Source organism: Plutella xylostella, chromosome 22, assembly GCF_932276165.1.
Source record: "Plutella xylostella chromosome 22, ilPluXylo3.1, whole genome shotgun sequence".
NCBI classification, from domain to species: domain Eukaryota; kingdom Metazoa; phylum Arthropoda; class Insecta; order Lepidoptera; family Plutellidae; genus Plutella; species Plutella xylostella.
The window spans coordinates 7106861-7134642 of record NC_064002.1 but is presented as its reverse complement, the minus strand read 5'-3'; the positions used below and the strand labels follow the sequence as shown (position 1 = coordinate 7134642).

The window sequence follows — 27782 nt, the reverse complement described above, 5'->3', positions numbered from 1 at the left end:
TTCATCATCTGATTTAAAAATCAACTTCATATTCATTGTACCCTTTAGGTATCTAAATATCCTCTTCACTGTAGCCCAGTGTGACGCTGTAGGCTTGTTATTGTATCTGCTAACTGAGCTTACTGCATAGGCAATATCAGGACGTGTATTCTGTGCTAGGTACAGCAGGCACCCGACAGCTGCCTGATATGGAACGTCTTTCAGGACTTCAGTGTCATCCTTTGCCTTGACGAGTTTCGTTCCTGCCTCGATTGGAGTTGAAACTGGATTGCAATCATGCATTTGAAAACGGTGCAGTATTTTTTTAATATAGTGTGACTGGTCCATAGTTATTACACCCTGTTCTTCTGATTGACTGATATTCATTCCAATGTAACAGTTAACATTACCCATGTCCTTCATTTTAAATTTATTACTCAGGTTTTGTTTCACATCTAATGCTGTTTGTTCATTATTAAAATATATGCTAATATCATCCACGTACACAGCCAGAAATAAGATATCATTTTCATTTTCTATCCTGTAATACACGCAGGGATCTATTTTTGATTTCTTCATACCGATTTCCAGTATCGCCATATCAAGCTTTTTGTTCCACTGTCGACTTGCTTGTTTTAACCCATATAAGGGTTTGTTTAACCGGCACGCCTTTTTATCTTTTTCATAACATGGCGGTGGTGACATATATATTTCTTCATCTAGATCACCCTGAAGGAACGCTGTAGTTACGTCCATTTGGTGTATTTTTAGTTTATGTTTCACAGACAGTCCTGTCAGGTACTTAATTGATGTACTGCGAACAACTGGAGCATAAACTTCATTGTAGTCAACACCTTTTGTCTGTTTAAAGCCTTTAATGACAAGTCTCGCTTTGTATCTAGTAACATCACCAGCTTGGTTTCGTTTGGTTTTAAATACCCATCGACATGGTATAGCCTTCCTCCCTTTCGGTATGTCCGCAATAGACCATGTCTCATTTTCTAGCAGTGACTGATACTCCTCGTCCATCGCTTTAATCCAATTATCAGCCATGTCACTACTCAGAGCTTCAATATGATCTTGTGGATCATTATCCAGAAAACTCATAGTTGATTCAGCACTCATGCACATAAATGAGTTAAATTCAGGCGTAATATTACGGCGTCGTTGTGGTCGACGTTCATATTCATTTTCAGATGAACTTCCAGATACTTCCTCTTCAGGTACGTATGTTTCATCATTTATATCTTCATAATTACTATACTCACTATCATTTACATCTTCTGATGTTTCAGATAATGGCGGCTCATGTTCACCAGCTTCAGCAAGTGGCAAGTGTACATTTTCTTTCAGTTTCGTGTTATTCTTTGGATCTTTTATATCGGTTGGTTCTTCTTTCTTTGAGTCTTTAACATTATTTATGTTCTTACTCACTTTATTTGGTTTGACAGTTGCTTCCAAGAACTCTACATCTCGGCTCATTATAATTTCCTTGCTGTTAGGGTCTACAAACCTGTATCCCTTGGTACAGTCACTATATCCAACGAATATGAGCTCACGTGACTTGGGATCAAACTTTCTTCGTTTCTCTTTAGGTATAAGCACCATAGCTTTGCAGCCGAATACTCGCATGTTACTTAAATTTGGCTTTTGTCCTGTCCATACCTCTTCTGGTGTTATGTTGCCAATGGAGCGTGTTGGGGATCGATTGATTATGTAGGCCGCAGTTGCTACAGCCTCCGCCCAGTATGACTTCAATAAATTAGCATTGAACAACATGCATTTAGCTCGCTCGACAAGTGTACGGTTCATACGCTCACTTAAACCATTCTGTTGAGGGGTGTATGGATTACTAGTTTGATGTTTAATGCCAAAACTCTTCAAGCATTTGTCAAAGTTTGTATTTATGTACTCTTTTCCATTGTCACTTCTGATAGTTTTTATCTTCTTGCCTAACTCATTTTCTGATCTATTTTTAAACTCCAAAAACTTTTGTAGTGCTTCAGACTTATGTTTCAGAAAATAGACAGAAACTTTTCGTGAGTAATCATCTATAAATGTTATAAAATACTTGGCACCACCTAGTGATTGGTTCTCAATCGGTCCACATAAATCGGTGTGGATGAGCTCTAGCAATTCTTTTGCCCGGGAGCCTTCATTTTGAAATGGATGCCGTGTTTGTTTACCTTCCAGACAGGTTTTACATATAACATCTTCTTCCTGTGAAGTCAGCTTAACACCAATTGTGCATTTCTCCATTTTATTAATGTCATTAAAATTCAGATGACCCATTCGTTGGTGCCAGAGATATCTGTCTTCTTCTTTTATAGATATCATTGCTCTTTCTTCACTCCGGTAAGTATTCAACTTATAAGTGTCATTAACTATTGTAGCAGTAGCTACCCTTTGTCCATTTTTATATAACTCACATCCCTTACCGTTAAACTCAATTTTCATGCCACTGTTTACTATTTTGCTGACTGACAAAAGGTTTGTTGATAGTTCAGGAACATACAGAACATTTTTAATCAGAATCTTCTCAACATTTCCAGTTTTATGATTAATGACTTTAATAGGAACATTACCGGAACTTTCCACTTGAAGAGTCTTGCCATTGGCTACTCGGATGCTCTTGATGGTCGGTGTTGCTTCGTCCTGCAGCCAACTGCGGCACATGGTCATGTGCGATGAGGCACCGGAGTCCACATACCAGCTGTCAGCCTCATTCACCATGCTCGCTGAAAATGCAGCAACAAATCCTTTTTTATCATCATCAGTCTTTTTATTTTTAAACCAGCACTTACTACTTATGTGGCCATATTTGTTACAGTTGAAACAACGGGGTCCTTTGGGTTTACTCTGTTTGCTATTTTTATTCCCGTGATGTTGTGGTTTTCCAGAGTTTGTATAAAAGACAGTAGTGCCCTCAGACTTTATCTCTTGCAACAATTTGTTCTTGATCAAGTCTGCACTAATTTTTATACCAGAACTTTCAATACCCATTATCATAGGCCTATATTCATCAGGCAACCCGGCTAACATCAATGTCCCAAGCCATTCATCATCAACAGAAAACCCAATTTCACGTAACTTGTGTGCTGAAGACATTATTTTACTTATGTAGTCTTCTACGTTTGTACTCGAATTCAAATTAGTGTTAATCAGATCCTTAAGCAAACCCACTTTACGGAGCAGGCCGGAATCCTCGAAAGCCTTTTTCAAATTGTCCCATACCTCTTTGCATGTTTTTGCAGCTTGAACATGGACATATAGCTGGGGATCGATTAGTAAGATAAGTTTTGACTTAGCTTTTATATCTTTCTTCGTATCTGCTCCTTCCCCGGTCACACAGTCCCAGAGTTCTTCGTGCTGTAAATAGGCTTCCACAGCAAACTTCCAGCTTGCAAAATTGTCCCGTCCGGTAAGCTTCGGTATGGAGAACATATTGGATCCCATTATTATGCTTTACCGGTATGACAGCGCCTTTTGAGGTTATGAAAATTTGGGATTTTGTTATTTTGTTATTTTTTATTCTTTTTACTACAAACTTTCACCAAATGCAAGTAGGACTGGGCCCATAACCTGTTGTAATTATAAATTGATCTAAAGGTCGAGGATTGAAAAGATCTTTAAGGATTTATTAACAATAATATATTCGCAGAGTATATTTCAAAAGGTGCACATGACAGATAAGGTAATTCGTATATCGAATATTATAGTTATTAGACTATGGTACTTGTGTCCTGAGAATAATGTTCAACAGCTTCACTACCAGGACATCAACCAAATAAAACGACAATTTCACCAAATAAAAAAATACTGCTATATTCATTATCATTTCTGCTTCATATACGCTAGGTTGTCGCTCTTCTCTAGATTGAGGAACATGAGCGGGTAGAGGTGGCCGAGCCTGGCGATCCTTTTCTGTATGATGATGCGCAGCGCGTCCGTGTAGCTGGGGGGCGGCGCGCACGAGGCGGGGTCGCGCCAGTGGAGGCCTGGGACAGATCGGCTGTCCCATTTCAAAACACAGTAACCGCCAACTTTTAAAAAAAACGGGTCTTTGATTTATACATTATTTTAGGCGATTCCGCACAAAACTGCATTGTCAGAATATCAAAAAACCGCTTAGAAACGAAAATAAAATTTCTAAAAACCTAGTAACTCCACCCTGCGAAATCAAAAATGCCACGAAAACCATTTCAAAACATAGTAAGAGCCACCAACCATTTTAAAACACAGTAAGTGAAAATGACTTACTAGGTTTTAAAATGGTCAATGGCGCTTACTAGGTTTTGAAATGGTCAGCAAAGGACAATTTTCGTCCGTTAATTTTAGTAAGTCACAAATGGCATACATTATTACTAACACTTTTTTCGAACAAAATATCAGACATTTCAGAACCTGTATCTTTACACCAATGAAACCTAGAGAGTTGAATTAAAAGTAGAACATAAGTAAATTTTGTCTTCTTTATAAAAGCTATAGAGACCTTTCTCGTTAGAACCTTTCTACTAGCCCTATTTTGCATAAACAAAAAAAAAAACAAGTTATAAAACTGATTTTTAGGGTTCCGTAGCCAAAATGGCAAAAACGGAACCCTTATAGTTTCGTCATGTCCGTCTGTCCGTCTGTCCGTCTGTCCGTCTGTCACAGCCGATTTACTCGGAAACTATAAGTACTACAGTGATGAAATTTGATGGGAATATGTGTTGTATGAACCGCTACAAAAATATGACACTAAAAAGTAAAAAAAAGAATTGGGGGTGGGGCCCCCCATACATGTAACTGAGGGATGAATTTTTTTTTTTCGATGTACATACCCGTGTGGGGTATCAATGGAAAGGTCTTTTAAAATGATATAAAGTTTTCTAAAAAACATTTTTCTTAAAGTGAACGGTTTTTGAGATATCAGCTCTCAAAGTCGTAAAAAGTATGTCCCCCCCCCTCTATTTTTATAACTACGGGGTATAAAATTCTAAAAAAAATAGAGGTGATGCATGCTAATTAACTCTTTCAACGATTTTTGGTTTGATCAAAGTATCTCTTATAGTTTTTGAGATAGGTTGATTTAACTGTAATATTATATTTGGTGCTACGGAACCCTTTGTGCGCGAGCCCGACTCGCACTTGGCCGGTTTTTTTTAGATAGAAATTTAGGAAATATTGTCTAATTGAAGGCAGCCATAAATAATTTTCATGTTAGAGCCTTCTGAATATGGCTATTTAATTCATTTACATAAAACAAAAAAACAAACATAAAAATATGCCCGTATTTCAGCTATTACTTTATTACTTATAGTGCCGTCGTGTAAAAGTGCTGCAAAATTGGATTTATAATATGTGAAGGATCCCAAACATATAAAAAATGAAATTATTACGCAATTATTGCAATTTCAATATACTTAACTTGTCTTAAATGACACAATAATGGCCCTTACTAGGTTATTAAATGGTCAGTGAGGGCGGTTTTAGGGTGAGAAAACCATATAAAACCTAGTAAGTGTTTTCTTTTGTGCATTACAGCAACAATTTTAGTCATATTTAAATGAAATAGTATTGTATATAAAGCCTAGGTTCTGCCGCTTCTTTTAAGCTTACATTTGTTCAGATATCTATCATAGTTTTACCAGGGCATTGAAATGAAGGTACAAAAACGTTTTTTGGCTCTCCTGAACATTTTGTCTCATGGCTGTTACTGTGTTTTAAAATGGGACAGCCGAGATGTGAGGTGAGATGTTGAGGGTTATCGGCTTACACAAGTAAACCACTATCTCTGGTTATAGAATGTTTTAAAAGTAGATTTAAGCTGAAAGTTGACTCTTGAACTTTTATTGTAAGCGGCTGCTTGTCTGTCTAAAATATAGCTGTATACTAATAATTATGATTACTTGGATACGTCGGCTTGGCCGGATTTTAAAGCTGTTATGTGTATGGAATCGTTTTTTTCGTCAGCAGAATCAATGAACCTTTAAACTAAGCGAGCTTCAGTATACCCGGCCAGGAGATAAACAAAATAAAACCACAATTTCAATTACAAAATACTTTTATATTTATATTCATTTCTGTTTCAAATAAGCTAAGTTGCTATCACTCTTCTCTAGATTGAGGAACATGAGCGGGTAGAGGTGGCCGAGCCTGGCGATCCTCTTCTGTATGATGATGCGCAGCGCGTCCGTGTAGCTGGGGGGCGGCACGCATGAAGCAGGGTCCCTCCAGTGGAGACCTGGAACCAAACACGAAATTAACATTGGAGAAGACAGAATAAAAATTGTCTTGCACAGATTAAATAGAAACCGGCAAAATGCGACCGACTCAAGCACGGAGCGTTCCGTAACTTTACTATAAATACAGACGGCGAAATATTACTGAAAATTCTACAAATATTACGGTTATAATAAAACGGTTTGTAAATATGGATGGATGGATGTTGGTAACACTTTGATCATTGATATATGTGATTAAATTATGGAGTAAGTATAAAGAAGTATATGAACCTGTAGCGTCACACTCGAAGAGGGCGGGTGAAGGCACGTTATCCCTCGTGTAGTTCCAGAGGCAGTCTCGCAGAATTTGCACCAACTGGAATAGACAAATAAAACTGAAAATCCGTTCGTACTGTCGTATCGTTAATTTGTGGTCAATACAATCGCATCGCAATTGATGAAATCCATACGAATAAATAAAGTTATCCAAAATGGCGGTTCTGTATATCGGCTGGCGCAGCGACATGGTGGCTCGCAGCTCGCACACGGAGCACCCTGTATGTCATACCTCGCTGGAGGTGAGGGCGGGCGCGAGCTGCAGCATGTGGCACAGCGGCGGCGGCAGCAGCTGGCCCAGCGACATGGTGGCGAGCAGCTCGCACACGGAGCACCCTGTATGTCATACCTCGCTGGAGGTGAGGGCGGGCGCGAGCTGCAGCATGTGGTACAGCGGCGGCGGCAGCAGCTGGCCCAGCGACATGGTGGCGAGCAGCTCGCACACGGAGCACCCTGTATGTCATACCTCGCTGGAGGTGAGGGCGGGCGCGAGCTGCAGCATGTGGCACAGCGGCGGCGGCAGCAGCTGGCCCAGCGACATGGTGGCGAGCAGCTCGCACACGGAGCACCCTGTATGTCATACCTCGCTGGAGGTGAGGGCGGGCGCGAGCTGCAGCATGTGGCACAGCGGCGGCGGCAGCAGCTGGCCCAGCGACATGGTGGCTCGCAGCTCGCACACGGAGCACCCTGTATGTCATACCTCGCTGGAGGTGAGGGCGGGCGCGAGCTGCAGCATGTGGCACAGCGGCGGCGGCAGCAGCTGGCCCAGCGACATGGTGGCGAGCAGCTCGCACACGGAGCACCCTGTATGTCATACCTCGCTTGAGGTGAGGGCGGGCGCGAGCTGCAGCATGTGGCACAGCGGCGGCGGCAGCAGCTGGCCCAGCGACATGGTGGCGAGCAGCTCGCACACGGAGCACCCTGTATGTCATACCTCGCTGGAGGTGAGGGCGGGCGCGAGCTGCAGCATGTGGCACAGCGGCGGCGGCAGCAGCTGGCCCAGCGACATGGTGGCGAGCAGCTCGGAGAGGGCCGAGCGCTCGCGACGCATCTCCGCCGACATGCAGTAGCGGTCTGCGAAGAGTGGAAAGATATTAATGTTGTGTAAGATTATGTGAAACATTGAAACAGTAGGGTCTACGGCGCAGAAGACGTGCGTTACTACTGCGCTAGTCGTCTGTTCGTTTGAAATACGTCGTGCGCTATGGCTCGAAGGTCTTTTTCCCTTGTCAAACGAACAAGTGAACCTATGGCACGGCGTGTATATTACAGTGGAGCAGGATGCACACAGTGGGTATAGTTACCGTCGGCGGCGCGGTGGCGGTGCAGCGCGGAGGCGGCGCAGGCCCGCAGCAGCGCGCTGGCGAGGCACAACGCGGGCCGGTGCTGCGCGGCGCGGCGGAGCGCGGCTCGCGCCACCACACAGCCCTCGAGCGCGGCGCGCATGTACAGCTCGCGTTCTATGCTCACTTGCTGTGGAGTAAAATGTTGTCAATTAATATTTTTTTGCTATAGTATGTAGGTATTGAATTTATAGCGATAAACATGCAATAAAGTCAGAAACATAATATTTTATCTGATGCTGCGCCGGCGCATGAAAAGTGCGCTCTGTATGTTTTCTGATTAATCAAACGACTTTTGCGTCAGAATAGGAAAAAATAATGCAAATAAATCATTTTAACAACACTTCACGAAGCCGACTGCAGATAAACTCATAATCTGTGACTGACCTTAGTAAAGTCCTCGTCTGGCCACGGCAGTCCGTTGTACATGACGTCGGGGGATATCAGCTCCACCAGTAGAAGCGACACGGCCGTCATGCCCTCCACTATGCCGCTGTTGCCGTCCTGTGGGAAAAGCAGGAATTATGGGTTAATTTGTCACAGGTGACATTATAGTTCTCCGTGTAAAGCGCTGTGATACGACGATGAATCTTCAATACTAAACACTTTAGTGACACACACAAGCCGTAAATTAAATAAAGTATATGTACAAAAGTTGAGTCTGCAAATATCACATGTCCAACCAAGCCAAGATTACCAAGATACTCCAACTTGATAGCTGATAGTGGCTGGATGGGAAAGGCCAGAGTATAATAGGTATGTTCTCTGAGTCCTTTCATGCTTGCAAGATGCAGTTTATCCACTTATGGTGATCATATTCAAGGTGAACACGGCTTACCATGCAGGACATAAGAGCGCCCATCAGCAACTCATTATTCGTGGTCAGTATGTCGGGTATTTCGTTCTGTTCGTCTGCATTCACCCGTCGGACGCCCTTGCCGATGATGCCGGCGTGGAACACCGACGTGTGACTTTGCGTCAGTTGCGTTATGGGGCCCTGAGGAGAAAGGGATTTTATAGATTAACTATGTAAAAACATAATAAGGAAAATGGCGGTCCGTGTAATGAAATGACTTTAAGGACCGTTTGTTAGAAAGTGAATGAATACGTAATTTTTTTAATTCGAGTTTTTTAGGATGGGTTCACCGTTGGAGAAGCCTACATGTTAACCCTTAATCAAATATAGGGAAATTATTTCCCACTTAGTCTGATTCGAAAAAAATATTTTTAATTTTTTACTGGTAGCTCTGATCAATAACAACATTAGAAACAAAATAATCTTGATTAAATTTTAAATTTGATTAATGGCAACACTTAAAAAAAAACCGCAAGTTGTCATCGTACGTCAATGTCAAAATCACGATTTCAATTTTTCTGTGGCAAAAACCGGTTCTCGTGACATAATTTCAAAATTCTTGGAGAAAAAAATCTGCTAACTACCTAACCACAATATTATGGTAAACTAAACTTGTTATATAAATGGATTTTATGGTGATTGGCACGGTAAAACTGGTGTTTCTTGCTTTTTCATAGGTTCAAAATAAGTGGGAAATATTTTCCCACTGTTTGTTCCTGCAGTAAAAATATACTAAATTTATCTATACATAAAATTTAATATAATGTTACTTTATTGAACGAAATAATATGTATTGTTTTTGATAAGTATAAGCGGTTTATGATTTGATTCTTCTTATTTATTTGCAGCATTTTGAAAAAATGGACAAAAAGAAACGTAAAATATCGCTTACTATTTTTTTTTATACGAAGAATTTAGAAGAGACTGTCGAAAACATAGCTGATATTGATTTGTCACGCACAGATTCGGAAGATGACTCATGATATGTCAACAGTATTAATTCTCCTTTCAACTTGACGACTGCATATTTCCTTATTAAAATATTGTTCTTAATACTATTGTATCATTTTATAGTTTTTTTTCTAACACAAAAAATAATTTATAAAAAAACAAGCAAAGTAGCTTGTATAGAAACTGTAGTAAATATTGATCAAAATTTGTGATCTGTACCGGTTAGTGGGAAATAGTTTCCCACTTGATATTATTTTGCTTAGCAATTACGAATAGTGGGAAATTATTTCCCATCGCAAAACCACCCTTTCCCCCCACTAAAAAAAATTAAAAACATTTTTTTCGTAATCTACGGACCCAACTTACCTAAAAACAATACATGGTTTACCTTTTTCTAAAAAAAAACTTCCATTTGATTAAGGGTTAATATATGTATTTTCATAGGTAGATGATTATTGCCTTATGATGACAATGTGTCTGAAATTTCTACATATAGGTCCTCATCAATCAACCTGTTCGCATTAAGCATTAATAACACTCACATGTTTCTGATTCAAATGCATCAACAGGTCATCGTTGGCCCAATCTAACGCCGCACTAGTCGTATTCCCTATGAAGTTCTTGCTTCCGAACGTGGCTTCCTCTCTAAACATGGCAGTTCCTAGAAGGTCCCTCAGTGCTATGGCGCGCGCCATAGTTTTCGTAGTTTTTGCGGTGCTTCTTTTGAGAAGCCTATGTCAAGATGATTGTTGGCTAATGATGATGTGTCTTAAATTTCTATACCTACCTCACCAATCAACCTACTACTCACATGTTTCTGATTCAAGTGCATCAACAGGTCATCATTGGCCCAATCCAAGGCCGCACTAGTAGTATTCCCTATGAAGTTCTTGCTTCCAAACGTGGCCTCCTCTCTAAACATGGCAGTTTCTAGAAGGTCCCTCAACGCTATAGCTCGAGCCAGCTTGCTGTGGAGACAGAGCTTGCGCAGCAGGCGACAGGCGCGCTGCGTGCCGCGGAGCTTGTCCATTATTTCTGGTGAAGAGGGTGGTAAAGTTAAATGTATGTGGACAAGTTCAAGATCCTTACTGTACTAGCACAAAAAAAACTAAACACGGTTTAACAAGTGTTTAAAACGACATTAACAGATTTTGTAGGCATTTGACAGCATTAAACATCTGTAAAATACTGTCTAAGTTTTTGTGGTAAGGCCCTTAAGGTCACAGCACATACAAACGTAACGTAAACGGATCGTCTTTCTTTTCTTCTGTCAATTAGGCGTTCGCGAGTTTGCGAAGGCAATAATTCATAACTTAGGACATTGGCTAAGAAACTTTTATATGAAAGTAGCTTGACTTCTGTTTCGGTTAACGTTTTTAAATTATGGTTAACAAAGTTGAAAACATTTTTACAAGTTCTTACCTTCTTCATGTAGACACATGAAGAAATATTTGACCGTCGCCTGGATGACTTTGATTATCACCTCGACACTCGGAGGCGGCAATTTATTTCCGGAAAAGTCCAGCTTATCTAAAACCTGTGGACAAAGCAATACCATCAGAAATTTATAGCGGACTAGCTGTTCCCGCGAGCTTCGCTTCGCCTTTAAATTTTTCCCGTGGGACTTCCGGGATAAAAAATAGCCTATGTTCTTTCTCAGGGTCTAGACCATATGTATACCAAATTTCATTCAAATCCGTTCAGTAGTTTTGGCGTGAAAGAGTAACAGACAGACAGACAGACAGACAGACAGACACAGTTACTTTCGCATTTATAATATTAGTTAGGATTCTGCTATAATATGTTCAAAGCCTAAATAACATTTAGTAAATATTCCAAATTTATGTGAGACAAGAGGAATCTAACATGGCTTATTCGTTACAGTTGCATATCATGGCATATTCGTAGACTCGCCTTTCACTTTTTGTCTGCTTATTTATTGAAATTACTGTAAAACTAGTCGCGCAAGCGGCGGTTACTTCTCGAGTTACGAGTCACGCAGCCAATCAAGTCGCTCGGTGGTATTGGCCGTAACTTGTCGAACTACGGGTCACACAGCCAATCACGTCGCTCGGTGGTCTTGGGGTAGTGAGTTACCTCAGCCAGCGCGTGCGCCTGCATGCGTCCTGCGGGCTCGCAGGGCGCGCGCTCCCGCAGCGCGGAGGCCCGCCCGCCCAGCGCGCCGCCCAGCGCCGCCGCGCCCACCCCCGCCCACCGCCCAGTGTATACTGAGTATGTATGTATACAGTTATACGTTGTAAAATATAGCATGAGCCCAATGACGATCCTTATTTCAGGTACCTAAATAAAGTTGGTCTTCACTTGAAAACGAACAAATTCCAAAAAATATGTATGGATTTGCTTTTATGTAGTATAGTAGACTTACCTCTGCCAGCGCGTGCGCCTGCAAGCGTCCGGCGGGCTCGCAGGGGCTGCGGTCTCGCAGCACGGAGGCCCGCCCGCCCAGCGCGCCGCCCAGCGCCGCCGCGCCCGCCCCCGCACACTGCCTAGTGTATACTGAGTATGTATACAGTTATACGTTGTAAAACATAGCATGAGCCCTATGACGATCGTTATTTTAGGTACCTAAATAAAGTTGGTCTTCCCTTGAAAACGAACAAATGACAAAAAAAGGATTTGACAGCTGTCATACGGCTATATTTAACAAAGTACCTCAGCCAGCGCATGCGCCTGCATGCGTCCGGCGGGCTCGCAGGGGACACGCTCCCGCAGCGCGGAGGCCCGCCCGCCCAGCGCGCCGCCCAGCGCCGCCGCGCCCGCCCCCGCGCTGGCAGACACGCTCCATACCGCCATGTGGGGCACGCGACCGGAGCTCTCCCATCTGGGGATGAAGGTGAGATTATTTATTTATTTCTTGATGTGGCAAGCAGTGTTAGGCCCGTATAGGCCTGTTCAGTCACAAGACAAAATGTGGCTCCCAAAACCCGCAGTCTCTGTATTCTCTGTAACAATCATCTGTCAAGATGATGTTATTCTTCTATTGCACAGTATACAACAGTCATTATGTACAATCAGGTGGACTAATGCTAAAAGCATTTTCTACCAGTCAACCTACAGGAGCAGAAATGTATGGAAGTGCAAAAAAAAATGCATTACAGATTGATGATATCTGCCAAACCCTCTCAACATCTCACCGAAATTCAGGTCGATAATTAATTAAATATTTCTAAGGGATAAATATTAAACATAAGTCTTACCTCAAAAGCTTAATAATATTCAAGCAGAAGTGATGCGTATAAGTCTTCCGATCTTTAGGCGCCGTCCCGTCCACATAGCACTTCTTTATTACCGTGTCTGAGTGCATGGACTCTCTCAACGCGTACTCAATACCAGTCTTGATTAGATTCTGGTATCTCTCAGTGTCCATGTTGATGTCTGGAGAGTCGTTTGGAGTATGCATTGTGATGGTTCCGGATATGATTCGGACGAGGAGAGCTAGGGTTGTGTCGTTTCTGGAGTACTGGAGGAGGTAGCTGATTGTGTTGACGAACTCTGATGGTAGATTGTAACCTGGAAGGAGTTTTTGTTGTTCGTTTTACACTTTCATTTGGCTTATGGTTTAAATATAAGGGCGCTGGCTGGTGGGTTTCTAATAAAATATTATTTCTTCAACTCTGGCCCTCGCAATAACCTATATGGTGTAGTTACAGTCATAGCATTACAGGTTATTAAAACTCGAATAGATAAACAGAACAGATAAACGAATAGATAGACGAACTATGTGATAATTCACTGAATCATTAAGTATTTAAAAAAAAAACTGTCGCAATTTTTTGCGAAGTTGTACAACTCTGAGGTCTATCTCTTTCCACTTATTATACCACTTTTAGAACACCCTGTATACACACACAAAACTACAAACAACTCACAGACTAATATAATGATCCGGGCAGCAGAGTACTTCTCGAGCTGCGTGCCGGTGAGCACGGTCTCTCTCAGCACGAACATCTCTTCGGAGGCGCTCTGCAGCAGCGGGATCTTCTTGTCGGGTAGCAAACTCTCGATTTCCAACTTTTGGAGCAGGTATTCTGTAAGGGAAGTAGATTGATAGAATAAGACATAAAAAAAAGAAATATTTATATCTTCTTCTTATGAAGTGTCGTCTCCGTGTCGGTAATACTAGGTACTTGAGCTGAAATAGCGTTGGTCATCATGGTAAAAAAATTAGCCAGTCAGATCTTTTGTCAGTTGCCGACTGGCCAGGGTGCGCTTGACGTATATTAGGTTCAATTCCTACGATACTTCGTACGTGGAGGTCCTTTTATTGCGCACCAGACAGAACTATTAAAATTGCTCTAAATAGTCATGCTTGGCCCTCATCATAACCAAAGCCAAAGCTCTCCAATCACAAAACCCAGCACTCACCAGTAAGCTGCCGACAGAACAAGTACTTAGCGGCCTGCCTCAGCAGCAGCAGGAAGCAGTGTATGTCAGCCCGCTGTAGCAGGGCCACCAGTGCGGCCGGCCCGACGGCCTCCCACGCCGGCCCGTGGCGCTCCGCTGCGCAGACGGCGGTGAGATGCTCCATTACGGCGTCGGTTACTGGCACGGAATCATAACCTCTCTCTCTAAAATCATAAAATCCAGTACTCACCAGTAAGCTGCCGACAGAACAAGTACTTGGCGGCCTGCCTGAGCAGCAGCAGGAAGCAGTGTATATCAGCCCGCTGTAGCAGCGCCACCAGTGCAGCGGGCCCGACGGCCTCCCACGCCGGCCCGTGGCGCTCCGCCGCGCAGACGGCGGTGAGACGCTCCATGACGGCGTCGGTCACTGTCAAGGGAAAACATACATATGAAAATAAGTGCAGTGCTTATCACGTAAAACGACAACATTCTCAAATGTATGCATTGCAAATAGATCCTTGAGATTTTTTACATTATGAAATGGAAGGAAAAGACTGAACATGTAAAAAGAAACCTTGTTTCAATGACTCAAGTATGTGAAAAAAATGTGATCTCCTATCGGAAACGATCTATGTAAAGGAACACTATTGAGAGGTATAGGTTGGCTGTGTATGTTTTCAGAAAGTATGTAGGTAGGTAGTTAAACTTGATTAGGTTCATGTATTTGTGATATCTTTTTTTTTAATTACAGTGTTTTTATACTTACACGTTTTATCGATGTCTTGAATCAGGGCTTTTAAAACTATATCCGATTTCGATGCCAAGTTCAGTAGATAGGGGATTACATCCCGCCTTTTGTCTGGTTTGCTATCTGTGCTTATTGCTTCCTGAAACAAAAATTTAATCTTATAAAATCAGGGTGGTCATCGATCCCTTCACGAAGATGACAAACCCTATTCATCCACATACCTCCTAAAGCATCGGTCACACACTGCATTCTCCGTAACCTATGAGGCTTAGAAAAACCAACCAATCACAGTTCACAACTCACATGAAACAGCTGCAGCAGTGCTTCCCTCACATGCAGCAGCGCGGGCGCGTGATTGGCCAGGTGGGCCAGCACGGCGCGCGCCGCATCCGCGCCCAGAGCCAGTGCGCGTGGAGCGACTAATGCCGGCTCCGCCCGCCCTACCCAGCCCACCGCCCAGGAACAGAAGCGGCAACCTGGGATACACACATGTATTCGGTGGTGAAGGGATGAAAAGAAAATTTACACAGAAATGGGATTTTCCAAGTGGCACTTTTAAGGGTGACAAGAAATACATCTGTGAATTTTGGCCATCACCAAAAAATGTGTTAGTAGTTCAAATGTTTTAATTTATAAACACTAAGAAGATTTCAAGAAATGATTTATGTGACTGGTTGTTACATTATTTAGGTATTTGATTTCATTATATGAACTTCAAATGTTGTGAAAACCTATCATGCCCTTATTTCTTATCCAAGGCACCAAAACCATACTTTCTTTTTTTATATTGGTTACTATCAACAACATTCTGAAATATAAAATGAAACTTACTCAGCATCATGTCAATACACTTGGATCTTTCCTCAGAGTCCAAGAGTGTGAGATTTTGTGTTGTTATATCAAGCAGCACTCTCACTGGATCAGAATTTTGTAGAGTCACATCTGAAAAAAGTTATAATTGAGTTATTTTGACATAATAAACTTGGTACTGAAAAAACTGGTAAAATGCTTGTACTTAGTACTGTAAAATGCTAATGATTATGTAAGGTACATTTATTAGTTACCACTTGATTAGTTAACTACCTACTATGACTAATTATCTAAGGTCTTGTATGTAAATTTTAGTGTGAAATGGAGAGTCCACCCACTAAGAAATATGATGAAGTAAAATGAACTCAAATCAGTAAAGATAGTTATAGTTTTCAATCACATTAAACAAGGTAGTTTTGTGAAAACTCTATATTTTGATATACTATAAATTAATTAGTTTTTCTTACCAACATCCACATTGACTTCATAGAGAAAGCAAAAAGAAAATGATTCATTAGAGGGGGAAAATTTAATATTATTAAGAAACTGGTGCTTCAGATTTGAATAGTTACAGACATAAAATTATAAAATGTAAGTACAATCATGACATGTATATTATTTAAGTAACAATAATTAAAACATACATATAGTAGGTACTTACTAGGCAGGTTAGCTTTCTCAGTAGCAATGTCAACAAGTAGCTTGATGCACCACGGAGCAATGAAGGGCGCCCAGGCCGGGCCCAGCCCACACAGCTCCGGGCCAATCATACTGACACTCTCTAGTGAACTCACTGCTCCACTGTCAGGCTGTAATATAACAATATTTTGAAATAGATAATCCACATACATAAAGCAATATTTTGAAATAAATATTCTAAATATAGTTATATTTTGTAAGTCTATAACTTTACAATAATATTTAAGATGAGCACAATGACTCACTAACCGCTGACAGACATGGTTCAAACGAACTTACACTAAAAGGCAAGATTCTTGCAACCCTAAGGATAGATAGATTCCATACAAACTTTGCAAATATAATTGATACATTATGCTAGCCTCTGCTTGATATTAAATACTTACTTCATAATCTGATTGGTTAAGTGAAACATTAACAGCTTCATGGAAAACCATCGCAAAATACTCCAAAACTGCATCTCGAGCAGCAGGAAAGTTCTTCAGCAAGGTTATGCCAATCTTCGTCAACTCGGGAGCATTTTGAAAATTCCTTCTTGAGACACCGTAAATGAAGCTATTTAAGTCCGTGGATAAAGCATTAGACTTCGTAGTAGTATTCATTGTATCACAAGCCGCATAACAGTGCTAATTTTGATATGAAATGAAAATTAAATTAATAAACACCGCAAATTCAACTAGAAGAGCAACACAAACATCAAACATCATCACATCAAACGTCAAATGTCAAATCAAATCAAATTTACAATCTGTGGCATTTTGTGGTCTCTGCTTGGTCTCTGCTGATATCCTGTAGTCCCGCTGTCCCCGTAATTCTTGTCCCCGTTAAGCGGGGACAACGGTACTTTCAGAAAATAAATAAAATCAGGCCCGTTGTCCCCGTTGGACGTGAGCTCCTCAACGGGGACAGCGGCACTTAATAAAAAAATAAAAATTCAGACCCGTTGTCCCCGTTCTCAAAATAAACTTTAAAAAACACAAGTATATTTTTTATTTCATGAATTTTATATAGTATCTTCACATCAAATCGCTTTTTTAGCTTAGACCAATTCATAACTAACCTGGGTGATAATTTGGCAAAATTGATGAACGTGTAAATTTTAAAGGATGCGCTAACGGCACGACGAAATACTGCCGCGAAACAAAAGCACAGATAAGAATGTTGTTTGCAAAACTTACTTACTTTCATTGGCTTATTCCAAATCAGTCAACCAATGAGAGATTCCGTAACTACACTACCCTTTTGAACATTCATACCTGTCACATTTTTTTTTATTGCTCATTGAGACAATGGAAAAAGTCCTAAAGTCCGTAGAATCCCCGTTTTGTGAAACTTGAAATGTTTTTTGCTATTTGCAAAAATCTGAGATTTTTTTGGATGATACGGAGGGTTATTCCTATCATCAGAAAAATTATGAGAATTGTAGATTTTTTTCGGACATTGCCCATTACCTAAAGCCGCTCATGTAACATTTTGTTTGATTTTAATTTTGTCCTTTTCGTTCTAATAGATAGGGAAAGGGACAACGACACGTCAAATTTTGACGGCCCGTTGTCCCCGTTCACTATTGCCCGCAAAGGGGACAACGGAACGAAAATATAATGACGTCCCGTTGTCCCCGTAACGGGGACACAGTAACGGGGACAACGGGACTACAGGGCTGATATCAGTTTGATTTTACCAGTGGCAAATTATGGTCGAATCTTATTGATCGACTGATTGTACAAAAAAAAAATTATACCCAACTACAAATTTATTTTTATTTATGTAATAAAAATATGTACAGTAGCGCCCTCGGCCAAAATAATGTCGTACCACAATGATACTGAGTGCACCACTCAAACAGTGTTCACTGTACGACTAGTGTACAACATCAATGATAAAAACCTTGGACTTTGCGAAGTCCATTACATCCAAACCACTCATGTTTGATGAATAAGTTCCATTTTGTTCCGTTGAGCGCTAAGATACAAATCCCAGCCAGAGTAGCCTTTGTAGATGTTTGTTATTGGGCTTAGCGTGAAAATGAAAGGTACATAACACTTACGTACCTATTACTTAACTACTCTGATTGAAATATTTTTATAAAAGGAGGTACTTATAGGGTTTCTTAGATGGATGGGAAGAATACATACATACTATGCTCACGACTGTAATCCACGAAGGGGTAGTCAGAGGTGACTCGCAAGCGACCCACCCACTTTTCGGTGTACATTTGCACTCACGTAATAAGTCACGAGCCGTATCGCAGTTTTTGAAGGAGTACAATGGACTGAAGTTCTTGGGTAAGTGGGCAAACCGACTGTCACATTTTTCAAGCTGCCCGAAGGCCTCTGACTAGGATTAACGACAGCTGAAGAAGCAGCAACCGGGACCCACGGCATAACGTGCCGTCTGAAGCATGGAAGCGTCCAGACAAGAACCACTTGAAATCGTTCACCCATCCAATGGCTGACCGTGCCAGTTGTTGCTTAACCTCAGTGATCAGTTACGATCACTAAAGCCAGCTCGACTACGGATGCTTCAAAAATAAATACATACATACATAAGCAAATATAATGATCATAGACTTTTTGCGTAGCTCGACAATACATGTATTATAACAACTACATACGTAAATGCACCCCCTTTCTCTGAGTGTTCGGGGTCGGGGCGTGCGCTGTGATCGCGTGCGCAGATGTTATTGATTTCCCACTTCACCCCACAAAACGACGCGGACAGCGTACCCCTGCTCCGTGCTTTGTTTATACATAGACAAGCAAGTCATAATACTCGTAGTGCGTAGCGATAGCCACTCACCGTTTCCAGGAGCTTATTTCATGTTTATGCTTTTTTATGTTGGGGACTTGTTGCATTGTCACTTGTCACTCACTTCTGCAATGCTATTGAGTACTTACTTAATTTTTGGAGGTGAGCCTATTGGCAGTTTCGAGCACATGCAAGGCCGGAAATCTGTTTTTAACTTTGACCCGGTTGGAAATCGAACCCAGTAGCATGGAAATGCATGCATTAAATGTCACACTATGTGGTGATCGACGTTTAGTACGTACCTAATCAGCAACATAATTCTTCTCAAGTAATGAGAGTAATCATCATCATCATCAGCCAATAAATCATCCACTGCTAGACATAGGCCTCTCCCAAGGAACGCCACAACACTCGGTCCTCAGCCTTCCTCATCAAACCACAACTGTCCACTACCGGCTACCCGCCTAAGGTCGATTGACATCCAGCGGGCAGGAGGGCGTCCCACGTTGCGTTTGCCAAAAGTTGTTCAGAATGACGCCCTGAGTCACCCCCTTTCGGCTTAGTATACCCTTTTTGAACACCTTGTATAAAATGGATTCCCCCACAAAAGAACTCAAATGTTCGTTCTTCTTGGAAGATGAGGCCAAGAAACACTTCGGGTCGCTGAGCAAGCGGAGTAAGTAAGTAGTAATCAGATACTTACATTATTATAAACCTATTCCGATTTTTTATGGAAATATAATACCTACTACTTATTATGAATTTCACCGCTGTAAGCTGGTTACTCTTCAATAACTTTTTCAACCTCAAATCCAACGTATGTTGAGTTAGGCGCATACTGATTTCGAGGAAAGCTATTTATGTCGTTGCGCCGACCTTGACTGTTGGTCTTTATGAAAATCGCGGGGTCCCATAAAGTTCCATTCCCATCTATCGTATAATTATTCAAACTTACTTCATCTAGTTAGATCACTATTCTTTTTATGTGTGAGTTCCTGCATACATAAGTATTATGAATCTATATAGGACAAGGTAAAAAAGCAAGGGTGAGCCGCAATTTGCGCGTGAACACAGGGTGGGTGAGGCGCCGCGCCGCCGCTTGAGCTCGTCGGCGACCGTCCTGCACCCCTCCGGTAGAGGGCGCAGGCGCGCGCCGCTACCGACGCCGGCATGGATCGATGAGATAAACGCGCAACGCCATTTCACGCGTTAAATCAATAACATACATATCGATTTTTGTAGACGCAGCCGCCGCACACCGAACTGGAAGATCACACGCGGTGGGTGCGCGCAATATTTTGGTAGAATTCAAATAAGTTTATAGGTGATTCACATACTTAATTGGGTTCATATTTATAATGTTTATCTATAATATTTGTATTAATCATAAAGTTAGAGTTTTAAATTAGACTACTGCAGTTCGTTTGAAGGTAAATTTTCACTAATAAATTATACATATATTTTTCAAAGTATATATTTGATACTGGCATAATTACCGTTTGACGAAAAAAAATAAACTTTTTTTTTACAATAAAATTAAGGACTAATTAATTGTAAAAATTCAATTTAACATAAAAAAGATTAAATAGAAAAGATTATATATAAAGTTTTTTTTTATAAATATTTAAGTTTATATTAGAATATATTTTAATTTCCGATTATTTTAAATAATTTACATAAAAAGTCACTACTTTGATATTTATCGATCGGTCTGTCAAACGAAAAAAAGTTTTTCGCAAGCTGCGCGCCGGCAGCGGCAACTTTTGTTTGGTGTTTGTTTTGATGCAGTGTTTGTTGTGCTTTCGGCTTCGAAATCAAAATGAAACTACTCAATTAATTACAGCGTAAACAATGTGGGAATAAAGAGTGAGCCAAAATGACTTCGACGGACACGTATCAGTTGAAATGGCACTCGCACAGCTCCCATCTCAACGGGTCGGTGGCGGCGCTGCTGCGCTCGGAGCGGTTCACGGACGTGGTGCTGTGCACCATCGACGGCTCGCAGATCCCGGCGCACAAGTTCATCCTGAGCTCGTGCAGCGTGTACCTGAGCTCGCTGTTCGAGGGGCAGCGCTCCGTCACGCGCATGGGCGGCATGCTCTACGTCGTGCTGCCGTCCGAGATCTCCACCAAGGCGCTCAAGATCCTAGTCGAGTATATGTATAAAGGTATGTTGTTGTTGTTTGTATTGAGTTAGGGACACTTTTGTTGTTGGAATAGGTGTTTCATACTTCTCAATATGACTGGCTCTTTGTTGTAGATGATTTTTTATTAGTTTTAGCAACAAGTTCTTTTAAGTTTTTGTTCAAGTAAAGTTTATAGTTTCTATACCCTATTTCCTAAACTTGTTCTTATCTAATCTTAGTTGATTAAACTTGTGTGTAAGCCTGGATAAGAGGGATTCCTGCCTTTAAATATTTAACTCTACATTACTATTTCAGGTGAAACCACAGTTTCAAATGAAGTGTTAGACACTGTCCTGAAAGCTGGAGAGGTACTTAAAATCCGTGGCTTGTGGAGGCAGACAGACGAGGCGGGCGGAGACTCCACTCCCGCGGAGAAGCAGCCGCAGCAGCAACAAGCCACCACCAGCCTCAACAAGCAGCCCCCGCCCAAGAAACCCGAAGAGCCAGTGCAAGTTCAAGTACAACAGAAAATTGCAGTCAAAAAAGATGACAAGCTGCTCAAAGCTTTCAACCCGCTGCAGCCACAGAGCGGGACTGGCAGGTAGAGTCATTTTTTTATTGTAGAGTCATATTATTATTTGTAGTTTATTAAACAAATTATTGTTGTTTCTAATACAGTGCATCCCCTCTAAAACATCAATAGATGTCTAACTTCTTTTGGTTCTCTAAGTTGAACTTATCTAGCTTCAACTTAAAGATTCTACTGCAACATTTTTAGCATCATTAGATATGGGATAGCAACATAATAATATAGGTATTATGGTGTGTAACTTATGATAAAGAATTGAAAAAAAAACTTTTAAGATTTTATTAATTTTAAATAATAATTTTCAGGCCAATGTTCATTGGGCCACCAAAGCTGGTCTTCATCAAGACAACTGAAGGTGGTGGTCAGACAGCTCTCAGACCAGGGGCTCCTAAAGGGCAGACTATCCTTGTGGCACCAGCCCCAACTCCTGAGGCCACCCCGGCCCCCGCCCCGGCCCCAACAGTCCAGGTGATTGCAACTCCATCACCGGACAGGGAGTCTCCAGTAGAGACCACGCCCAGGGTGCTGAGGAGACAGGCTGCTGAAAGGAAATATGGAAAAAAACAAAGGACTGAAACAAACAACGATGAGGAGAGTAAAGAAAAAGAATCTGAGGAGGTTCAAGATTCAAGTTCAAGCAATGGCTCTGCAAGTAAGTTGGATTTTATCTTATTTAGACATTGCTTTTTTTGTTCATTGATATAATTTAATCAAAATCTTAATTAAAAGTACACTTATTTTTCTTTTGAATCTTTTGCCCTTGTCCTTGTCAGCACTTGTATAATCATAAATGTATTATTACAACTTTACAGAGAAACCAACAACAAAGAGTACAATCATCAATGTAGACGCGACAACAGAGGTGACAGTGAAGGAAGAGCCGGACTGGGACGCCAGCAGCATAGAAGAGGAAGAGCGGTCCATCGCTGAGATGTTCCAGGCCGAGATCAACATGAAGTCCGAGCCCGCTGATGAAGTGGATATTGAGGAAGAGAGTCTGGTGAGTACTTTGTTTTATTCTTTGTTCATGACTTAGGCTAGACTCTTGCATAGAAATGAGGTTGATCAACTGGTAATGAACTTCGTGAGCTTTCTCTGAACCTTCGTCTCCTTTCATCCAATACTGCTCTCCAATCCACTCTCTGCAACGCATAATGAAAGTGCGACACGATTGATCTATTGCGGGAAGAACGCGTTCTGAATCCTCTCTTAATGTAAGGCTCAGCTGATAACCAGCGCTGTGGCCTTATTTTCAGCACATATTTTATTTACAGCACATACTGGTGCCTTTTCGAAGCTCCAAAGCAGCCTCTTATGTTTCCTGTATTTTTTGTTGTTGCCAGTGTTTCTTATAATTATTTCTCTATCTTTACATAACATGATGTTGTGTTAACAGATGTACAGTCCGCTGGCGTGCGAGCTGTGCGCGGAGGTGTTCACGGTGCCGGCGGCGTGGGTGCGCCACGTGGAGGGACACGCCAGCGACACCCGCCACGCGCGCAAGCGGAAGCACCGCTCCGATGTGAGTTATAAACTTATACATAGCTATACTACGAGTAGTACTTGACAGCCACAACTTTCTGTCCGTTCGCACTGTGTAATAGCTGATGTATCTGGTGTCCAAAAAATAACACGTTACTATTAGTCGGTCGACGCTGACTGTTAAATGGCTGCGCAGCTATTGTGACTGCCTCAGTCTGGCTGCCTTGTCGGATTTCGGCGGTCATACTTTTCAAAAATTTCTTATAGAAACCATTATAGATAAATTAAAAAATAGTCCAGTAAAAAAACACTAATAGCTGCCATTCGACTTGTAAGCCAACCTCACTTTAATATTATTCATAAAAGGATTACGTATACCACAACAACAATCCATAAGAGTTTACCTTACATACTAACCAACTTATCCACTTTCAGAGTGACGACACAGAGGAGACGATGGCGCTGCTCAAGTGCGACCTCTGCCAGAAGCACTTCCCCAACCCCGCCGAGTGGGTGCGCCACATACAGAACACGCACACCGAGTCAGGTCAGTACATGACGCTGATTGTTTATATAATTGTGTATACAGGGTATTGTAGAAGTGGTATACTATACGGGGTTACTAAGAGGCTGTTTGTAAATAGCAACTTTTGGAAAATAAAAATAAAATACGGAGTGTATTTGGGTTTACTATATCACTTTTGCAACAACCTGTGAATTAAGTTATTATTAGCTACATAATGTTCTTTGTTAAGTAATTTACTGTGCCATTAGGAGGGGCCTATATTATGTCCAGTGCATGACTGTTGGCTGAGGATAGGTCAAGAATATTAAAAAAACTAGATTTATCCAGAAATTTGTTGAATGACAAGAGTAACTGAAAAAAATACTAGCATATTTGTTCTGAATGAATGCATCTTACTGTTTGTCTAATCTACTACATATTTAAATTGATATTCTTCGAAGAACGATAAGCACCAACATTATGTGATGTGCTTTACTGCTAATAAAATGACTTAGCTACGACTCCAGCTTAGAAAAAGACTACTTACAGGGTGTTCAGTGTTATAAAATTCTGATAAAGCTTTGAATTACACTTTGTTTTGTTTTAATTGTTTCTTCTCTAAAATATATTATATAAACAATTGGTGCTTGTCGGACTTGAATGTGTTTTATGTACGTAGATAACTATGATTTAATTTTAGTGTAATGTAGTCTAATGTGTAATTCTAATCAGTAACGACATAGCTGAACATTGATTGTTATGTATGTGGCTAATTCTCGACAATCTGAAACATTTCAAATCTCAATTACTTTATTATGAATCAAAATGATTTTGCCCGCGTAAAAAACAACTGCTTCGACACTATTTACTACCTATTCTAATGAGTTTCACCTGCATTTTATTTTTGTATTTTTTAACACAACACGCTTCAACCATGATAATCACTTCAGTTATGTTCGTTAGGAAAATTTTAAATCCCTAATGCTTTGTTTGTGTTTACCTCTGGCCAAACTTAGGTATATGAGCACAATGCCTTAACTTCTGTACCATGCACTTAGTAAATAACCGGGAGAAAACTAAAACAAAGCATTGTCACTTTGAATTGCATTTTGAACTTGATTCTAAAATGACGCTCGGTTTCGGTTGTCTAGAATTGGCCTTATCAAACAACAGTGCCCCACCAAAACGTCACAATCGTTTCACAGAGGGCGTGCAAAACAAGACTTGCATACAATGCAAGAAACTGTTCCCGTCGCACGCCTCCATGCTTATACACTTGAGGACGCACACAGGTCAGTTGAATATTGTGTATTCGTTATAAGTTAATAGAGGTCTCGCATCAAAAGTATTGCTTAAAGGTTCTATCATATAACTCTACCGCCTTTGAAAGACCCTTCTGTATGTAATCCCTTTCTATTGAATCATCTGTCAATAACACACGAATAATCTTTGAATAATTAATATAATATTTAACACGTTATCACTTTTATCAAACCTAAACTTAGCCCCCAACCAACAACCCCCAGGCGAGCGCCCATTCGTGTGCGGCCTCTGCAACAAGGGCTTCAACGTGAAGTCGAACCTGCTCCGGCACCTGCGCACGCTGCACGACCAGATGATCAGCCCCACGCAGCTGGACGACGACGAGGAGCCGGGCCCGTCGGAGGTGAAGCGGGAGGCGTGAGGGCGCGGGGGGGTGGGGCGGGGGCGCCGGCGCGGCCGCCGCGGACGGGGACACAGGTCAGTCTCTATGTAGCCCTGATACCCATTTGATAGCTAGCGTACGAAATATAGCAATAACGGTAGGATTTTCGGAGGTGCTACCTTCTTACCAACATCTTAAAATTTAATCTATTGTAGCCAATTAGACACATTTCAGTCAAAATTATTATTTTGTTCAGCACATCATCAGTCGATTTCTATTCAACTTATAATTTATTCCCCAAGACAGACGTTCTTTCTTACATGATGAAAGTACATAGGTCCAGGATTAAGAAGGCTGATAACTATAAGGCTCATAACCAGAAGGTCCATTTGTTTGACCTGCTCTGTTACTAGTTGTCATAATTAATTATTAAATATGTTTTTATATTCCCTAGGCATGCGCCTGCCCCGACCGACGTGTCGCCGCGCAAGCAGAGCTACTCGCTGTTCCTGAAGCAGCGGGCGGTTCTGTTCTCGGCCAAGAAGTGGAAGCAATGAGCGGCGCGGCGCTCGCTACGCGGGCCTGCTAGAGGCTAGGCGGGGATGTTCGTATTGGTTATTGGTAAAGAAAGAAGTCTGTTGTTATTGTGGGTTCTCTTGTGGGCTAAGTAATAGGTACACTCTTCAAAATGGTTCCTGGTTCCTCCATGAGGCGTTTTTTTTCTATTCAACGATGAGCCATACTCATACAATTGGAAAATGATATATACAGTTATGGATAAAAATTAAATGTTTTGGCCGCTGGCTGACTCATGCTGAAAGGAAATTGTAGAAAGATTTTGAAGTATAGATGGTAAGATTTTTCACTGGAGTAGTAAAATTCAGATACTATTTTAGTGACTCACATCAGACTACCGTGTTACTTGTGTATTTTACTCTAAAGGTGGGTACTGACCAACGTTACGAGTTGTAATGTAACATGTTACACAGCGAGCATTCGTGCAGTCAGTACGTCGTGTTACGGGGAAACCAGCGAGCAACGAGCCGTTCGTTGCTCGCTTTGAGTGCTCCACCCGGCTGTCGGTTTTTTGGCGAATCCTTTGAGCGTTACGCGGTTCGGTCAGTACGCACTTGCAAGTCGTCCCGAGCGCACGCGCGTTGCGAGTAATCACACGCCGTTTCTGTCGGATTTATTTATGGAGTGGGACAGAGAAAAAACTCTGTATTTTATAGAAAAATACAGAGAAGAGGAAGTCTTGTGGAACCCATCTCATCCAGAGCATTATAACAAACTCAAGAAAGAATGCTATCAATGACAAACCACCACATATGCCTCTGTTTTTAAATAAGTTTGATGTCCAGTAACGTTTTTACTTCTTAATTTGGATGAAACAATAATTAATTAGAATCAAAGATACCAACGCGTCCTCACTGTCGGCCATCTTGAGTGAACTGACGGCGAAAGCGGAGCACAGAGTTTTGGCGAGCATGTTACGCTGATTTTAAAACACAGCGTAACATGCTCGATGCGTAACACGCTCGATGCGAATGTTACATTACACCTCGTAACGTTGGTCAGTACCCACCTTAAAGTAAGTACATAATATAACTCAACAACTAACTAACCCACTTCAAAGTATTCGAACCTAATATGTGATCAATACTAACCAATTTTCATACTACATTATTTGTATAACCGCATCCTCTAACTCATCAACATCATCAAGAACCATGCATGGTCTTGCCTGGAGGACCTTGAGAACTAAATACCTATCCGTGCTTGCCCTAACCACAGAATAATTACTAGTACTAACCAATACGAACATGCCCTCACTAACCAGTTTCCAACATTTCGACGCTCTACTTGTTAATTTGAACTTTCGTTCGACGTGTAGCGGTGTCGGTCGTCTCGTTTGGTTCAAAATTGTAACACTTCGTCTCTCCACCCTCCTTAATTCATTTAGATTTTAAGTATTTTATTTTACTAACTCTATATTGTAATAATTTCAAATTTGTATTACCTAGTCATTATGGGAATAATTTGATGATTGATCTTGATCTCATTTAGTTTTTTACCTTTTATGACTTACCTATTAAAATATGGTACAAAAAGTACTTCTCACCACGATAGGTGGTACTTTATAATATGTATAATTATTACTTAATCCCGCCGCATGTAACTTCATTTATTGAATATAGTGTATGAATATAATATATTTGAGTGCATAATTTTTAAGAAGAATGTAATTTTAAGTTACCATTGATGTTTCCTACAAGTAGGAATATTTATTATTCACTTACTCGTATTTGCTATTATTAATGTATTTAAGTTGCTCATTCAATGTTCATTCCAATTACCGTATTGATTTCAGAATCTAAGTCATATTTTATTGTA

At 41.1% G+C, this 27782-nt stretch overlaps 3 protein-coding genes across 6 annotated transcripts; 1 reads left to right on the top strand and 2 right to left on the bottom strand.

The window, feature by feature from the left end:
* Positions 1 to 1799: 1799 nt before the first annotated feature.
* LOC125490289 lies at positions 1800 to 2982 on the bottom strand. Its single transcript, XM_048629103.1, has 2 exons — positions 2495 to 2982; positions 1800 to 1809 (listed from the first exon to the last, which is right to left on the bottom strand). Exons 1-2 carry the CDS (start codon positions 2980 to 2982, stop codon positions 1800 to 1802), a joined length of 498 nt encoding a protein of 165 aa, XP_048485060.1.
* A 3031-nt stretch (positions 2983 to 6013) lies between these two features.
* Positions 6014 to 16995, bottom strand: LOC105383378 (integrator complex subunit 5). Its single transcript, XM_048628919.1, has 17 exons — positions 16680 to 16995; positions 16256 to 16403; positions 15616 to 15726; positions 15088 to 15260; positions 14803 to 14923; positions 14287 to 14463; positions 13562 to 13720; positions 12890 to 13202; positions 12345 to 12513; positions 11094 to 11208; positions 10483 to 10706; positions 8703 to 8861; positions 8252 to 8368; positions 7826 to 7994; positions 7456 to 7595; positions 6477 to 6561; positions 6014 to 6205 (listed from the first exon to the last, which is right to left on the bottom strand). The coding sequence occupies exons 1-17, from the start codon at positions 16893 to 16895 to the stop codon at positions 6039 to 6041; spliced, it is 2763 nt and encodes a 920-aa protein (XP_048484876.1). The 5' UTR covers positions 16896 to 16995; the 3' UTR covers positions 6014 to 6038.
* Positions 16996 to 20222: 3227 nt separating this feature from the next.
* LOC105396752 (zinc finger and BTB domain-containing protein 17) lies at positions 20223 to 26052 on the top strand. 4 transcript variants are annotated; one of them, XM_048628900.1, is made up of 10 exons: positions 20223 to 20321; positions 20885 to 21209; positions 21483 to 21768; positions 22062 to 22408; positions 22569 to 22756; positions 23153 to 23278; positions 23674 to 23785; positions 24895 to 25035; positions 25270 to 25483; positions 25843 to 26052. In XM_048628900.1, exons 2-9 carry the CDS (start codon positions 20918 to 20920, stop codon positions 25425 to 25427), a joined length of 1650 nt encoding a protein of 549 aa, XP_048484857.1. In that variant the 5' UTR covers positions 20223 to 20321; positions 20885 to 20917; the 3' UTR covers positions 25428 to 25483; positions 25843 to 26052. The 4 variants fall into 4 exon arrangements, with proteins under 4 accessions (XP_048484857.1, XP_048484856.1, XP_048484855.1 ...); XM_048628899.1 differs by having other exon boundaries at positions 20289 to 20365; XM_048628898.1 differs by lacking the exon at positions 20223 to 20321 and adding an exon at positions 20328 to 20471.
* Positions 26053 to 27782: the final 1730 nt, after the last annotated feature.